The 16,204-nt window shown below is 38.3% G+C and overlaps 1 protein-coding gene across 6 annotated transcripts in view; it reads left to right on the forward strand.

Annotated features, from left to right (window-relative positions):
• LOC122556682 (glutamate receptor ionotropic, delta-2-like) overlaps positions 1–16,204 on the forward strand; it is a 530,324-nt gene that overhangs the window by 308,851 nt on the left and 205,269 nt on the right. For all 6 annotated transcript variants that reach the window (XR_015759754.1, XR_015759755.1, XM_043703715.2 and 3 more), the window contains one exon: positions 5,512–5,565. Coding sequence is in view for 4 of the 6 variants with exons in the window: in XM_043703715.2 (XP_043559650.1) it covers positions 5,512–5,565 (54 nt within the window). In the remaining 2 variants the exon portion in view is untranslated. The remainder of the gene's footprint in view (positions 1–5,511; positions 5,566–16,204) is intronic.

Consider the following 16,204-nt stretch of genomic DNA (forward strand, 5'->3'; position numbering starts at 1 on the left):
CTCCCACAGAACTTGGTCTTATAAGAAGAGAGAAAAGGAAGAGAGACTGCAGAAGGCCTACAGCACTCAGGTCTTCAGCAAATGTGATATACCTCAATCTCATGGAGCAGCAGTCTAAGAGACATCTTTCCAAGGGAATCGGACACAGAGCTGTGGGGTGCTGTTGCAGTATGAATATGTATCTCAAACAAGGACATGAACAGGTTTTTTTGTGCCCGGTCACTTTGGCCATGAATTTCTACATTGCAAAGTCATTCCAGGCTGCGACAGGTGACATTAGTGATATAACTCAGTGTGCTATACAGTGTTGCATCAGGGATTTACCATCTACTCCAGGAGAATCAACTTTATTTCCTTGGCCTGGAGTCAGTGAAGCACGATAAGACAGACCGGGTCCTTTCAATGGTTGTCGGCTTCCCAAAAGGAGAAGAAATAATTAAGAGCACCCGCTTTCTCTCCATTCCTCCATACCCAGCCTCAAGACCAGGTCAAGTACAACCTCCAAGTGATTCTGCTCTATCAAATAATAGGTGATGACAGACAGTACATTATGTAGATCCTTGTCTTATTTCTTGGCAATAGTCATGATGCCTCCTATAAACTCAATAATCCTCTATTTCAAACTAGTCATCAGTGACAATCTAGCATTTGGGGACAAGAAATGTGCACTGAGCATATAACTCATGATTACTGTCAGGAAAGACAGCATAGAACCAAACTGCACCTTGATCAGTGCCATGCATGCTACAGTGCAATGCCCTGCAGTAAATTTAGATTGTATCTCTAAAATCTTATTTGAAAAATGTGGTGCTGGAAAAACACAGCAGGCTAGGCAGCATCCGAGGAGCAGGAGAATCGACGTTTCGGGCATAAGCCCTTGAAGAAGGGCTTATGCCCGAAACGTCGATTCTCCTGCTCCTCGGATGCTGCCTGGCCTGTTGTGTTTTTCCAGCACCACATTTTTCAACTCTGGTACTCCAGCATCTGCATTTTTTCCTCTCTAAAATCTTACCCATTTATTGCATGATCTCTAGATTTGTCCTTCAAAGGGACCAACCTTTGAATGTACCTGGATATGATGATGTGCAGGAAAAATTCCCTTTGCACTCCAATTTCTCACTTCTCACCCTATTAAGCTTTTTCAGCAGCCATTAAACACGCTCGGTTTACTTTTTGGCATAAACTGTTATTCACAGCTATTTTAAAAACTTGAATGGTCCCTCCAACACAATGCAACAATAGTCTCATTCTGTATCTTACTAAGGTTTTGACACACATAACAATAATTCTCTCCAATTGTAAACTATCTTTAATTCACCTTACCTTAAAAATGAGGCAAACTGACAGAAGACAAATAAGAACAATAAGTATCAATATTTCATTTTTCTTCAAAGTTAGCAATGAACAATTGAAAATCACCCTGATGTGAAGTCCTGGCACCTGACCTCTATGCTGTATTCCCTGTTTAGTATTTCTATGAGGTAATTCACCATGGCTGAAGCTTGGGATTTCAAAGGCTTCATAAACACACAAGACACACTTAGTTTGTATTCAAAGCACCCCAAGGCTTGCACCACAACCATTCTATCTGTTTGGCAACCCAGTGTTTGCATAAATTCTTTGTATACATTCAGCAGTTTACTTCTGTTCTGTTTAAGTCATCATCTGTGTCATCTACCTTGGCGCTAGGATGCACACTCACCCTAAGGTTACCCATTTCCATGTTCTCTGATACTCCTGGTATTTATTTTCCCACTAGTACTGGATGCACTCTCCCCGTACTGATCTGTCTAACCAACCCTGAAACATGCCGGTAGTGTCAGTTTCTGTTATGATGCCTGTAAGGATAGGGTTTTGTGACACATCCATAGTGCTACCCTCCTCTTCGGATACTAACTCAATGGAACTACCCATGAATGCCAATTCAAAACAGCTATGGATCCTGAAATAGCTAAGAACAGTTTATGCCAATAAGTAAACAGAGAGTATTTAATGGCTGCTGAAAAGGCTTAATAGGGTGAGAAGTGTGAAATTGGAGTGCAAAGGGAAACATTACAAACATGTGAAATAGTAGAATATGTGCCATGGAAATAGAACATTTGGCCCTAGCAGCTCATACAGATGTTGCTCTGCTCTCAAACATTCATGGATTGTTCCTTATCTAGATCTATTGTCACAACCCTTTTTTTCTCTCTATGTTTCTCTAACTTACTCCTAACTGACTGTATATCCTTCACTTCAATAATTTGACTACTTTATGGTTGCACAGTCTTATCACTCTTCAGATGAAGTTTCTTGTGAATTCTGTTTTGGATTTTCTGGTCACTAACTTATGCTGATGGAGTCTAGGTGTTTCTTTCAATTTCTTTAAAGGAAGTTGGCATTACTGGCTAGATCAGCATTTGTGAGCATCTCTACCCTAGTTCCCCTGGAGAAAGTGGTAGTGAGCTGTCTTCTTGAACTGCTGCAGTCCTTATGATTTAGTGACACCCACAATGTATGTTCTTTTGCACAAGAGGAAACATTCTTTTTTTAATCTATTTAATCAAAATCTTTGATCATTTTGAATATGTCTATAAGAGCAACCTGCATGACTTTTACAAGATAGAAAAGACTCAATCTATCCATGATGGAAGAGGTGTGCAGAACTGAAGAATAAATAATACAAGGATATTGCAGATTTGACACCAGACATGGGCACAGACTAATTTTCCTCCAATCCAGTGATAAAATTATACAGAGAGAAAGAAAGAGTAAATGTCAAAGTGGAATGTTTTAGTAGCTCTTGCTGTTCATACACCAGCCTTTGCAGCTATCCAAATCACCATCTGTGACCTCTACAATAGGTTTCCATATAAGCATTCCCAATCAGAATAGGTAACTATTGCAAACTGTGAACACAAGTGAAAACCAATTAAAACTTTTTTTTATTACTTCAGTCTGTAGCAACACCACAGAAGATCAATTATTTATCATTAAGTACTGCTATATATATAGAAAGTGTTTTTTTTATGGCTCTTTCGCTTGCTGTGCTAATATGTCAATGTTTCCATGGTTTCAATGTGTTTTCTATCTAAAGGATAGCTCGCATGAAACCACACTGCGAAATAGAAGCTTGGCAAATTTAATATTCATATAAAGTGTCCCTATCCACAATTTTAACAGCAGAGCTAATCAATTAAAATCAATACACTATTACCACACATGATGACTTGTGCTTCCCAGATGACAATTAATGTTAACCTAAGTTAGACAGATCTTCCAACGTGCTCCCCAGTTGATTCTCTTTATAATTGTGATCACAGATGATGAAGATGTAAAATTAAGATAAAGATCAATTATTAATTAAAAGAGTAATTTTAATTTTTCAAAAGAATACTTTCTTCATCTGTCATGAAACCCATTTCTTCTTTTGCAGTTCTCTTAATGCAATGCATACTGCATTTAGTCGGCAGAATTGGGGTCTGGTGCAAATCGGTTCTAAATGATAAATCAGGCCAACAGAGTAAAGTGCTATTAGCTCCAATATAGATTTTTTTTTTAAATGTGTCTTGAAAAATGTGTGAACCTTAATTCTCAGCATCTTGTTGTATTGCTGTGAAACATAAACAACTTATAGCTATGAAATAAAGCTCAACAACATTTTTTCAAAACATAAAGCAACTCAAATTATCTTAGAAGCATATTTTGATCATTCACAGATGCATGTTTAATGAGCTTAAATTAATTTGAGCCACAAAGATGCACCAATTATTAGTATACTAAAATCATAAACAATAAATCTTATAACTTAGCTAAGTTTATATATGAAATGACAATGGTGGGTACTTTAGGGGTGATAGGGTGGCTCAGTGGTTCGCACTGCTGCCTAACAGTGCCAGGGACCCACTTTGATTCCAGCCTTGGGCAACAGTATTTGTGGAGATTGTACATTCTCCCTGTGTCTGCGTGGGTTTCCTCCACACAGGTTAGGTAGATTGGCCATGCTGTGTTGCCCCCAGTGTTCAGGGATGTGTAGGTTAGGTGCATTAGTCTGGGATAAAGTTAGAGTAACAGGGTATGGGAATTGGTCTGGTGGATTACATTTTGGAGGGTTGGTGTGGATTTGGGCTGAAGGGCCTGTTTCCACATTGTAGGCATTCTATAAAAAAATCTTGTATCTTTGCTGTTTGTGGCATATTATGGGTATCTCATGAAAAAACAAAATGAAGGATGCAGCAATCCTCTCAAAGGCAAACCTCATTAAGCACCATTAACTTTGGTACTGGGGCATGTGCATGTTTGTAGGTTGGAAAATGAATAAATAATTGACATTTTCAGTAGGGTGAGGCGGCCAAAACCAGAAGAACAGTGAATTGCAAAGTTTGGACCTGAGAAGCACTCAAGGGAAATGGTCACTGAATCTGTGGGCAGGCTTATTATTATGACAATCATTTTCTACAGTGGCCTAGCAACAGGCATCACATTAAAAACAATAACCCTCAAAACCAATACTTGATAACCATTTCATACGTGGCACTTATGGCAAAAATTTGCCGAAAGTGGATTTTTTTTTTGAGCCATAAGCAAATATGTGCCATACAAACCTCTTTCATTCCTGATGGACTTGATTAGCTGTATGTCCATAATGTCATATAGATGGAGAGGTGCTTATGTTTAGTGGGATACTTTGATTGGTTTGGTCTGTCAGAATAAGACTGTAAGACATAGGAACAGAAGTAGCCATTTAGCCCATTGACTCTGCTCTGACATTCCATGTGATAATGACTGAATTGATGAGCCTCAACTCCACTTTCCCGATAACTCTTGATTCCTTTACTGCTTAAAAATTTGCCGATCTCAGCCTTGAATATACTTAATTGCCCAGCCTCAACAGCCTCTGCAGTAAAGAATTCCAAAAACTCACTGTCCTCTGAGAGAAGAAATTCCTTCTCAGCTTTGTTTAAGTGTACAAAGCCTTCTGGGTCTCTGGTCCTAGACATTCCCATAAAGGGAGGTCTTTCCCATAAATTAGTTGAATTTTGTGTTTTCTTGTACAGTTAATACTGATTGCTGGAATTTGTGGCTTATTATTCAGTAAATATTTCAGAAAACCTTTTTTTTGAAAACATAAAACTACATCAAATTATCTTCGAAGCATATTTTGATCTTTCACAGATGTATGTTTAATGAACTTAAATTAATTTGAGCAAAATGATACAAATGATATTATTGGTATACTAAAATCATAAACAATAAATCTTATAACTTAGCTACATTTATATATAAAACAACAGTGGTTGGTATTTTAGGAACTACAGTTGGAATGTAAAAAATTTCTTTTGCTGATTTTGGGTAACTGAGACTTCCACAGGCTAACAGTTGTGAATTTATTTAATATTCAAAAATAATTCTCTGTTGATTAGTTTTAATGTGAAGATTTATTCAATCAAACATATAAACCTGATGATGTATTGTAAGATCACTGTGGGAAAATCATATAACCTGTGAATTATTGCTTCCCCTTCACAGGCAGTTGACACTAATTTGGCAGCTGTTGACAGTCACTGGATCTTCATCAATGAGGTAATTGAAATCAAGTGGATCAAGATGTACTATGCCATAGAAATTTGCCAAATATTTCTCATTATACTACATGCTGGTAACCTGTCTGACTAGAAACTGCTTCATAAAAACAGGATTGTAGAAAGATTGGGGAGTCTTACAGATTTATGCTTTTATGGATTTATTATGGTATGCATTGTATGAGGTTGTCTTTACTATTTTTAAATACCATTGAACTTCAACCATTTAATTAAATCATAGAATGGCACACAAATTCAAAACTATTGCTGATTATGCAGGAAATGTATGAGCTTGGCACTATGCTATCTTCATTTGTTCATATTTATGTACAGAAATTGCCTAAGTTTTAGACCCTCGGGCTTGTTGTGCCATTCATTCAGCTCTGGTCAATCCACCTTTGGTGTGTTTCTCCAAATATCCTTATTGAAAGAAAGTCTATCAGTGAATTCTTAAAACTTTCAAATGATACCACATCCACTGCTTTCTGGGGAAGAAAATGCTGGATCTTTAATGTTTGCTCCAACTTATTTAACATACTTCTCGATTTCATTTTTTGAATGGTCTAGGTTTCATTTTAAGATTGTTGCCCCTGTTTAGGATCAGAGATTATAGTTTTTTTTTGATGGCAGAATTGAATTATTCTGTCTTTTAAACACCTCAATTAGGTCAAAACTTAATCTTCTGTCCTCAGGTAGAATCAAGCTTCATAGTGTGGCAATAATGAAAGAATTGTTGAAATTTGTATGATGTGTAAAAGTACTTTACAGCTCAAATGTAATTGTAAAATGTAGTAATCAAGTCATGGGCATTAGTAAACAGAGTTGATAAATGTATGTTCGATGGCTAGACAAAATGGATCAGGTTTTCACCTGAAATACGGCTGAAGTGATATAAAGCTGACAACAAATGCAAGGAGCTTTTGAAGATCTTTATTGCAAAAATTGATCACCCATTTTTCCATGTTCACCAGAAAAATGCTTCTCTCAAGTTTCCCCAGTTCCTTAGATCTACCCATGTTAATTTCACATTTTTATTATTATATGAAAATAAGATTTGGTTGCAGGGTTGGGGAGAGGAAAAGTCCAGCAATCGGGAAAGCAAGTGAGCAAGATTAGGCATCTCATTATAAAATATCCCACCTCATCAAGCTATCAAACATCTCATAATCCACCACCATAACAACAACAATGTGTTGCTTCACAGTGAGTTTTTTTTAATTCATAGTTTGTGGATGTCACAGGCTAGGCTAGCATTTATTGATTATTTCTATTGATTATCACTGGAGTTTCTCTGGTACAGGTGTACACATTGTACTGTATAGGATAGAATTCCAAGATGATGACACAGTCCTTGGGGTGGGGGCAGGAGGTTGCTTACTTGCAGGAGATAGTATTCTCAAATCCCTGTTGCCATAGTTCTTCTAGGTGGTACATTTGGAAGTTGTTCTTGCAGGAACCTTGGCAAGTTACTGTTGTGTATTTTACTGCTGCCAATGTGCTTCCATAATCGATAGATTCAATGTTAAAACAGATATTTGTAGTACCAATTAAGTTATACTTTTTTCCTGGATTGTTGTTAAGTTTCTGAGTGTTGTGAAGGCTGCGCTTAACTAGAGAAGTGGAGAGTAGTCACATTCCTTATTTGTACCTTGTATTGGCGAATAGATTTTGGGGAAACATGAGGTTGAGTTACTCTTGGCAGAATTCATAGTCCCAGACCTGTTCTTGTAGTCATAGTAGTTATATTGATTTGATCCCAACTTATGTTACTACTGGACAAATCAGGTCCCAGAATAAAACCCAGCATGATAGACCATATTTAACAAAATGTGGTGGGTGGGCACTCAAATGTTCTTTAACAGAACACAGGTTTATTACACAAAAGAAAGAAAATGGACTAACTAAAATCTGTCTACTTTTACGAAGTAGTTAAGAGCTCAACACAAATATCAAAACAAAATTTCAACATATTTTCCAACACTGTCCATCACAGAGATTAAAGTTAAAGAAAGTCAACCTCTATTTCAACTTTGTACATAACTGACTCCTTCGAGATTCTTTCCCATGGCCAGTGAAGACAATCTTACAATTTCCTGAGTCTGTTAACAATAATTTGCAAATTTCTATCCAACTACCTTGGTCAGGAGGCTGCACAAACAAGATAGTTTTGCCAAAATAACTGACTTCCATGAACCCCTGCTCGGAGAGAAACAAAAACTTGTTCCTGAATGCAACTGCTGTTTTCTCAACTGAACTGAAGACAAAGTTAATGCTGTTAATTTTTATACTGATTGTCATAAATTCAAAACCTCTTTCCATAACAGAACAAGTTTTGCACATTTCTGGACTTGGGTCACTGTTCCAGAATGATTTGGTGAAGTTATTGAAAAAAAATATTCACAGCAATAAGCAAAATCCAACTGCCTTTTTAAAAAAATCCAAATTCTGAAGATAATGACACTATATGTTATACATATTTATACACTGTATAGCTAGTCCCAGTTAGGTTTCTGCTCAGTGGTAATTCCTAGGATTTGACGTATAGTTGATGCAGTTGAATGTTAAAGTAAGAAAGTTAGATTCCCACTTGGAGATGATCATTTTCTGACACTTTTCTGGTTTAATACTAATTGCCCCTAATCAGTTAAACTTTAAATAATGTCTAGACTTTGCTGCAGATGAACATAGATGTTTCAGAGTCTGAGGAGTTGCAAAAGGTGCTGAACACTGTGGGTGGAATGATCGGCAAGCACTTCTCTGCTTCTGATCTTATGATGGGAGATAGGTCATTGACACAGCTGAAGATGATCATCCTAGGATACTGGGGGTCTGGTGTGTGTGTGTGTGTGTGTGTGTGTGTGTGTGTGTGTGTGTGTGTGTGTGTGTGTGTGTGTGTGTGTGTGTGTGTGTGTGTGTGTGTGTGTGTGTGTGTGTGTGTGTGTGTGTGTGTGTGTGTGTGTGTGTGTGTGTGTGTGTGTGTGTACTTTTCTCCCTTTGCTCAAACATTAATTTTCTTACTTATACTCATCCAGTCTTTAAACCCCAGAGTACCAGAGTACCAACTAAGCCTCTGATTCTCCAGCTATTTGCCTCCTTGAAGAAGTTCACTTTGACCAAATATGATCTCAGCTTCTTTCATTCCCATGTTTCAGTGTCTGATTGTACTTTGATAAAATGTTTGAATATTTTTGATGAGGAGGCATTTAACGTAATGGTTATCAGATCATTCATACATAACAGATCAAGACAAATCTATTTTGTAGTTCTTCTTTAAGGTAGTTCTTCCTTCCTAAATATTAGTGGCTATAATAGACTTGGGATGTCTTCCCATTGTTTCCTATTTCATCTGTATACCTGTGTGCCAGATTCTCTCTATCACTTTTTATCTTCTGATGCCAGGGGTGTTGTTGTATTCTAGTAGTACCATCATGTGTGATCATGTTATTTCATTTGGACATGGACCCATGAACCAGATATCCACAATACCCAAACAGCCTGTCTTTAACTTTTTTCCTGTATAAGTATTTGCTGGATTTAATAACCATTACCCTCAGTTTGTTATAGCTCCATAGTCCATGGATGTATATTTTTCAAAATATATCCTTTGATTTCGACTACTAAACATATTTTGACATCTGTCCTACTTCATTTCTACTATTTACACTACCAATTTGTACTACAGTGTGAGTTTGATTTGACTCAAACTGCTCAGACATATGGCTTAAGCATGCATTTAGAATTAACTGTTCATCAACCAGTAGCTCATAGAAATTACGCATTCAGTGTGCCATGAGTTCAGCATGAGTTGGTATATAACATTAGTATACTCATCAAATAAATATTAAAATGAAATGGGTGTTCAAAGTCCAGTGACCAGGTAATTACTGGAATACAAACAATAACTGCCAAATTCTTTTGTAAGGTGCCCATGCTGGCAAATGAGGGTTCCAGCTGCATCCCAAATTTCTTTTAACCCTTACCTATATCTCTATGCTGAACAAAGTTAAAGATGATTTTATCTTAGTGGAGCCCATTTAATGCCAAAAATGGGACCTGAACCTATTTTCTTCAGCCATGGACATTGTTATGCCTATATAGCATATCTTGCAGAATTTATAGGAACATTCTCTGAACAGCAGATTATTTTGCCAACCTAAACCTGAAAGGACCAAGTACAAAAGAAAATCACATATTTGATTGAAGTTCACCAAGTTCATAAAAAAATAATAAATATTAGAACTATCCACAAGAGTTCTTTTTGTAATGATTGGAAATTTAGTTTACTTTTAGTGCACATCATCTGGGTCATAAGAGCCAGTTCATAATGAACGACAGTGTGTATGGAAGAGTGTAAGTGTGTGTAAGTGTATTTGTGTAGCCCTTTAAATTGTTCAGAGATTTCAAGTACTTGTTTTTTTTTGACAAATCCTGACTGGGTTTGTGCTCATTCTTGCCATGAAGAGATTCTTTTGGAAGTGTGCAGGTCTCTAAATTTAAGTCACAACAGCATTGAGACCAGCTATGGATCTCTGTTATCAAATAAACTGCTACCATTCACTGTCAGAGCTCACAAAAGCTCGTCTGCTCTTCCAATAATGCTTTGGAGAATCCTAGCTCTTCTTGCACAATTCCTTGCAGAACAAAATCTCCACGGATAAAACATAGGAGGAAAAATTGATAGCAAGAACTATTGTAAATAAAATGATTCATGCTAGCTTAAATAAGTTGATTTTTTTTTATTTCCAAGTGGAATCAGAAAGCATGGCAATTCCTTTTAAAAATGAACGAGGCAGGTCAATAATTCATAAGGTGTTCCATTGGAGAGGCAGTCTATTGACTGAGAATTGGATCTGATGACTGAAAAAAAAAATGTATATCATTGCATTTGTTATTAAATTCAATGTGTAACAAATTGAAAGGTAATTCAGAGCTTCAAATGACATGAGCCCTGAAAATCTGCCACATCACTCACCTGGGACCTTTGATACTGAATCAAATCTGTTACTGCCTATTAAAGTAACTAAATATGAATCAAACTCCACTTTCGTTTGTTATCAATCAGCACTGACAAAGGCCCTGCAAAAATGATCAGTAAGGTTACTCACAATTTTGAAACCCACATCATTTAATCCATGAGCAGCTGATGTGTATGTGAATGAAGCATGGTTCAGAATGCCGACCTACATAAGATGCTGCATAAATGTGATGCGCCTTGTTAGATCTGAAGGCATTGTTGCAAATAACACTGTAACACTCATCTCCACAATGAAGAGGGTTATATGTCTGTCTCTTTTCTATGAAAGAATTTTCAAAAATTTTCCATTTGAGATGTTTGGTTCAATCAATCTCACCAATTAGTTATTTCAAATGGAATAAAGGAATGACACCCTGCCTTTGCCTTGCGACAACCAGCTACACTCCACCTACCCCCTTCTCAACCCGAACCACTAGCCCTGATTCTCCTAACCCAAGCCTCTCTCGAGATCTTATTCTCCTTCAGATCCACCTAACCTCTTCTCTCCCCCAGTCCTAACTAGAACATCCATACTTAGTTTCTTCTTTCATCTGGACCCACGTTGAGTTCAGCTCTCTCCTTCCTTGGACTTGACCCATGCTAGACCCAACCAGGGCCAATGGATGCAACCCAATTCCCACCCACTCAACCACGCTAAGAGCTTTTGAGAGAGTAATTCACTGATTTTCCGAGAGATGCAGTTATGACTATGTCAACACTTAACGTACTTTCATGCTAATTGCAAACCAGCAGCATTTTACTATAAGACAATAACAGCATGGGAGAGGAAACATATATGCAACATTTTGCTTCAGATGTGCAGGTGTGTTTCTCTGGCTTACTGGTATTGTTAAAATAATATACTTTCTTATACACCATGTAAGATACGCAATACAGGAGAAAGCCATCATTCTTTTCAGATGCACAGTAGTCTATTAAGAGCAGTGATACCTGAGGTTAGAATTTCCTAAGATGGTGATCATGACCCCAAGTCGGATTCTGAGCTGAAATCTTGTGACCACCAGTTCCACGATTGCAATAACTGACACTACTCTACCAGCTCACATGGACCTTCACCCTCCTACTGCTTCCTCAATGTCCTTCACTCCCCTCTCCTCAACCCTACGAGAGGTCTATGGTAATTTACTATAAATTACCAAATAGTAATTTACAAGCCTCAAAATGGGGTAGCAACTTATAGGAGACACTGCCTTAGGTGATAATCAATCAATAAATTCTTTGGTTGAATGCAATAAAGTGAGTATTAATGGTTGGAATTCAGGGCACAAAAATTTTTCTTTCTGTTTGAAAGCTCTTAGCGTTTGTTATTTTTGGGACATTTTTTGGTTTTGGGGGGCAGTTTTTAAACTTCAGTCAAGTCTTTTATTAGTCAGTCACATGGGTCAGTCTAAGAGATAGGCGACTGCCATTCCGAAGGGACGGGCGATGGCCTCCCTTGCCCTCAGCCGATCGAAAGGGAGTCGGGTTCAGATCCCTGAATCCGGGTTGGCGGAGATGGGCGCCTCACGGTGTCCAGTGTGGTAACACAAATGATCCCGGACAAGCCCCCAAGTTTACTGTCGTGGAAATTAAATCGATTCGACTCAACTGTTAGCAAGAGCAAAGAAAGGAGCTTTAATAAAATTCTGCAGAATTTGACCCAATACATTCAGCCAGATGCCTCAATGTAAGGGGTCCCAGAGCATAATTCAGATACTCATCTTATACTATTTCTTATCTCACGCTCAAGGGCAAAAACTGGGAAAACTCAAGTTGTTATTCTCTCATCCCCTGGCCTTGGACATAACAGTTCTTCAGCTTTTGCTGAATTCAGCTGTCGCAAGGTCAAGTTGAATGTTACAATGTTCAAACAGAGACAAACTGGTTGCAAACTTCATCAAAGTATTGTTTACAAAGCTCAGCACAGCATTAAATTTTAGAAAAGCATTCTCTTTCAAATTTCACAGTAAATGTAAAATTGCTTAATTTTCCATTACAGTAACATTAGCTTCTATTCGAGTTTACATATAAGGTAATTGGAATCACACAGAAGCAAAATAAGAAGAATTCATCAATATCCACACTAATTATAAAGTCTCGGCTTCAAGCCACAAAACACAAGGAAAGATTAATTTCATAGACAAAACTGTATTTAAATTTTCATAAGGCAATAGATATAACAACAATTTTTTGTCCCCAAAGTAACTGATAGTGAAAAAAGCCATCCCCCTCCTAATTGGTATGGTGACAATCTTAATCTCATTTTTATCTGTATTTTTATATCATATTCACAATGCTGGAAAGTTTTTATCAAGCAGTTACTATTCCTTCTACTGCCTTTTTAGAGCTGATTACAGTAGTGCCCACTGCACTTTCCTACAGAGTACTGATAGAACAATTGCAGCCTTAAGCTAGAGACTGTACTTTCATGTCAAGTTAACTCTGTGATTTCAAGCCTTCTTAGGCTACATAGTAAGTCAGAGTTTCTAAATTCTACAGCACGTAACATACTTCTTCACGCTTCAAAACCTGTCCACCATGTACAGACACAAGCCAGGCATGTGATGGAGTACTGTCCACTTGGTTGAGTAAGTGCAGCTCCAATAACACTCCAGTAGCTTGGTACCATAGATGCAGCCCACTTGATTAGCACACAAAGTAGCACCTTCAACATTCACTCCCTTCATCATCAATGCACAGTGGAAGCAGTGTATTCCATGTAAAGACTGATTTTATTGAATTAAAATTCCACCAGCTGCTGTGGTGATGTTTGAACAAGTGCCCCCCCATAGCATATAGTTTGAGTGGTTTTAGAACATAGAACATTACAGCGCAGTACAGGCCCTTCGGCCCTCAATGTTGCGCCATCCTGTCATACTAATCTGAAGCCCATCCCACTTACACTATTCCATGTACACCCATATGCCTGTCCAATTGACGACTTAAATGCACTTAAACTTGGCGAATCTACTACCGTTGCAGGTAAAGCATTCCATACCCTTACTCCTCTCTGAGTAAAGAAACTACCTCTGACATCTGTTTTATACGTATCTCCCCTCATTTTAAAGTTGTGTCCCCTTGTGTTTGCCATCCCCATACTTGGAAAAAGGCTCTCCCTGTCCACTCTATCTAACCCTCTGATTATCTTGTATGTCTCTATTAAGTGATTATATAATGTAAACTCAAATTCCAATATTAATTTGGTCATTTGATACTTCAACCAAAAAGGCAAAAGGAGAAAGTCTAGTGTAGTAACTCAAGAAACTTGTCTCATGTCTCTGTCATGTCCTAATGCCTTGTGTGTTCCACACCCAGCTGGAAGCAGGATACCTTCAAATCTCTCATGCACGCTATGGTCACTGAAAGCTGTTGCATATTAACTTGTCCAAGCCAAAACCTACTGGTGTATGACAGGCAAGACATAGTGCTAGTTGGTTTAAGGGATACTTGATCATAATTTTAAGGATGATGGCATTGACAGATTTCTATTCCCAGTATTTGGTAGAATCCTGACAGTGCAGAGAGAGGCCATTTGGCTTATTGGGTATGCACAGGCCTACCGAAGAGGATTCCACCTAGACACAACTCTATTCAAGTAACCCCATATTTAACCAGGCCAATCCACCTGACCTGCACATCTTTGGACTGTGGGAGGAAACCAGAGCACCCAATGGAAACCCATTCAGATACAGGGAGAGTGTGCAACCTTTGCAAAACAGTCACCCAAGGCTGGAATCAATCCCAGTTCCCAAATGCTGTGAAACAGGAGTACTAACCACTGAGCCACTGTGCTGCATAGTCTCCTGACTGGTTCCTTAAGTTGTCAATTATCCCTGAGTTTGAAATCTTCTTTACCTTTGTGAAAAGAAATAGCACAGAGAGACCCACAGGACCCACAGATAGATATCTTTGAGTTCATATCTCAATCTTCACTTAATTCATGATGTTCCCATTAAATCAGACACTTATTTGTTAGTACTTATTCTTCCTGTGGTTGAATGCTTAGAAATATTTTATGTTACACTTTATACTTTTAAGACAAAACTAATACAGAGTGTACTAATGTCTACAAATTGTAATACAAGATATGTTAAAGTCGAAAGGATTATACAATTACAAACATAAACTATTACAAGTTTAACTCTGATACAAAGGTCACATTTAGTCAATTGTTATTCTTCTAATATGCTAGTACAAGGACACCGTAGTGGTTATGATTCCTTGATAGGGGCTAACAAGCAGAGGAATATACAATGTCTATCTTATACAACTTTAAAATTAAAAATCATACAACACCCGGTTATAGTCTGGACCTGAAACTTATCAGAGCTCTCATCCTTACAGCTATGGGTCTAAACATTAGACTTCGATTGCAATCCCAAGCAGCATATATTTGTTAACTGAATCTAAGCAGAGTCACATGATGTTAGTGTCAAGATCTGCATTAGCTACTGTTACGCAGAATAAATAAAATATTAGATTTATCAATGAACATATTTTAATTGTCTGATTATTATTAAACAAAATTAGTTGTGAATGTTAGCTTCCCTATGAATCCTGCAACCCTCAGTCTGGGCTCTTGGGTACCAATGTAGTGACATTATCACTACGTTCCTACCCTGCCTTGTAGCTCTCATGTGTCCCACTGACCACTTTGTAGATCCCCTGCCCAACTTCCCATACCCTCTATCACCTTCCATTATTACCTATCCTCCTTTCTTGCTCCTTTTTAGGGGTAGCACGGTGGCTCAGTGGTTAGCACAGCTACCTCACAGCTCCAGGGACCTGGGTTTGATTCCAGCCTCGGGCAACTGTCTGTGTGGAGTTTGCATGTTCTCCCCATGTCTGTGTGGTCTTCCTCTGGGTGCTCCGGTTTCCTCCCACAGTTCAAAGATGTGCAGGTTAGGTGAATTAGCTGTGCTAAATTGCCCATGTGTTCAGGGCAGTGTGAGTTAGGTGCATTAGTCAGGGCTAAACATAGAGTAGGGGGACCTGGGTGGGTTTCTCTGTGGAAAGTCTGTGTGGACCTGTTGGGCCGAAGGGCCTGTTTTCACATTGTACGGATTCTATTCTATGATTTTTCCCAACCCCTACTCAGACGAGAGTGAATTTTCCTGGGTGATTTGGTAATCTTGTGTGTGATATGCCTGTCATCTGTTGAGCATACTGAGCACAATTGAGGTGTTCCTCCATATGCCCAATGCTTATATGATTCTTAAAACTCCAGTTACTCTTGCACCCTACTTTAAACCTTGTCCTCCCAGCAAGAAGGAAGCAGAAGGAGGAGTTCCTATTTTACAGTTGACCCAATGAAACAGAATGTCAACCAGAGCAAAATTACATTGAACTTGTAGCATAGAAATAGGTCCTTTTGTCCAACTGGTTTGTGCCAATGATTCTGCTTCTCACAAGTCTCCTCCCACCCTTTTTCACATAGTCCTATAAGTCTGTCCTCTATGCCATTCCAGCCTGTCAGATAATTTTAAAATCAGATTTGTTAAATCACCCCCCCCCCTCCAAAACTCACAATGCAGATATATTCAAATCTGTTTGGATGTGGTATGACACACCTCAAGAACATGTGGGTTTCAACCGCAGATCTTCTGACCCAGAGGTGGAGAGACTA

The sequence above is a fragment of the Chiloscyllium plagiosum genome, unplaced genomic scaffold (assembly GCF_037043375.1).
Source record: "Chiloscyllium plagiosum isolate Xiang-an unplaced genomic scaffold, Cpla_swu_hap1 HiC_scaffold_16, whole genome shotgun sequence".
Taxonomy (NCBI): Eukaryota; Metazoa; Chordata; class Chondrichthyes; order Orectolobiformes; family Hemiscylliidae; genus Chiloscyllium; species Chiloscyllium plagiosum.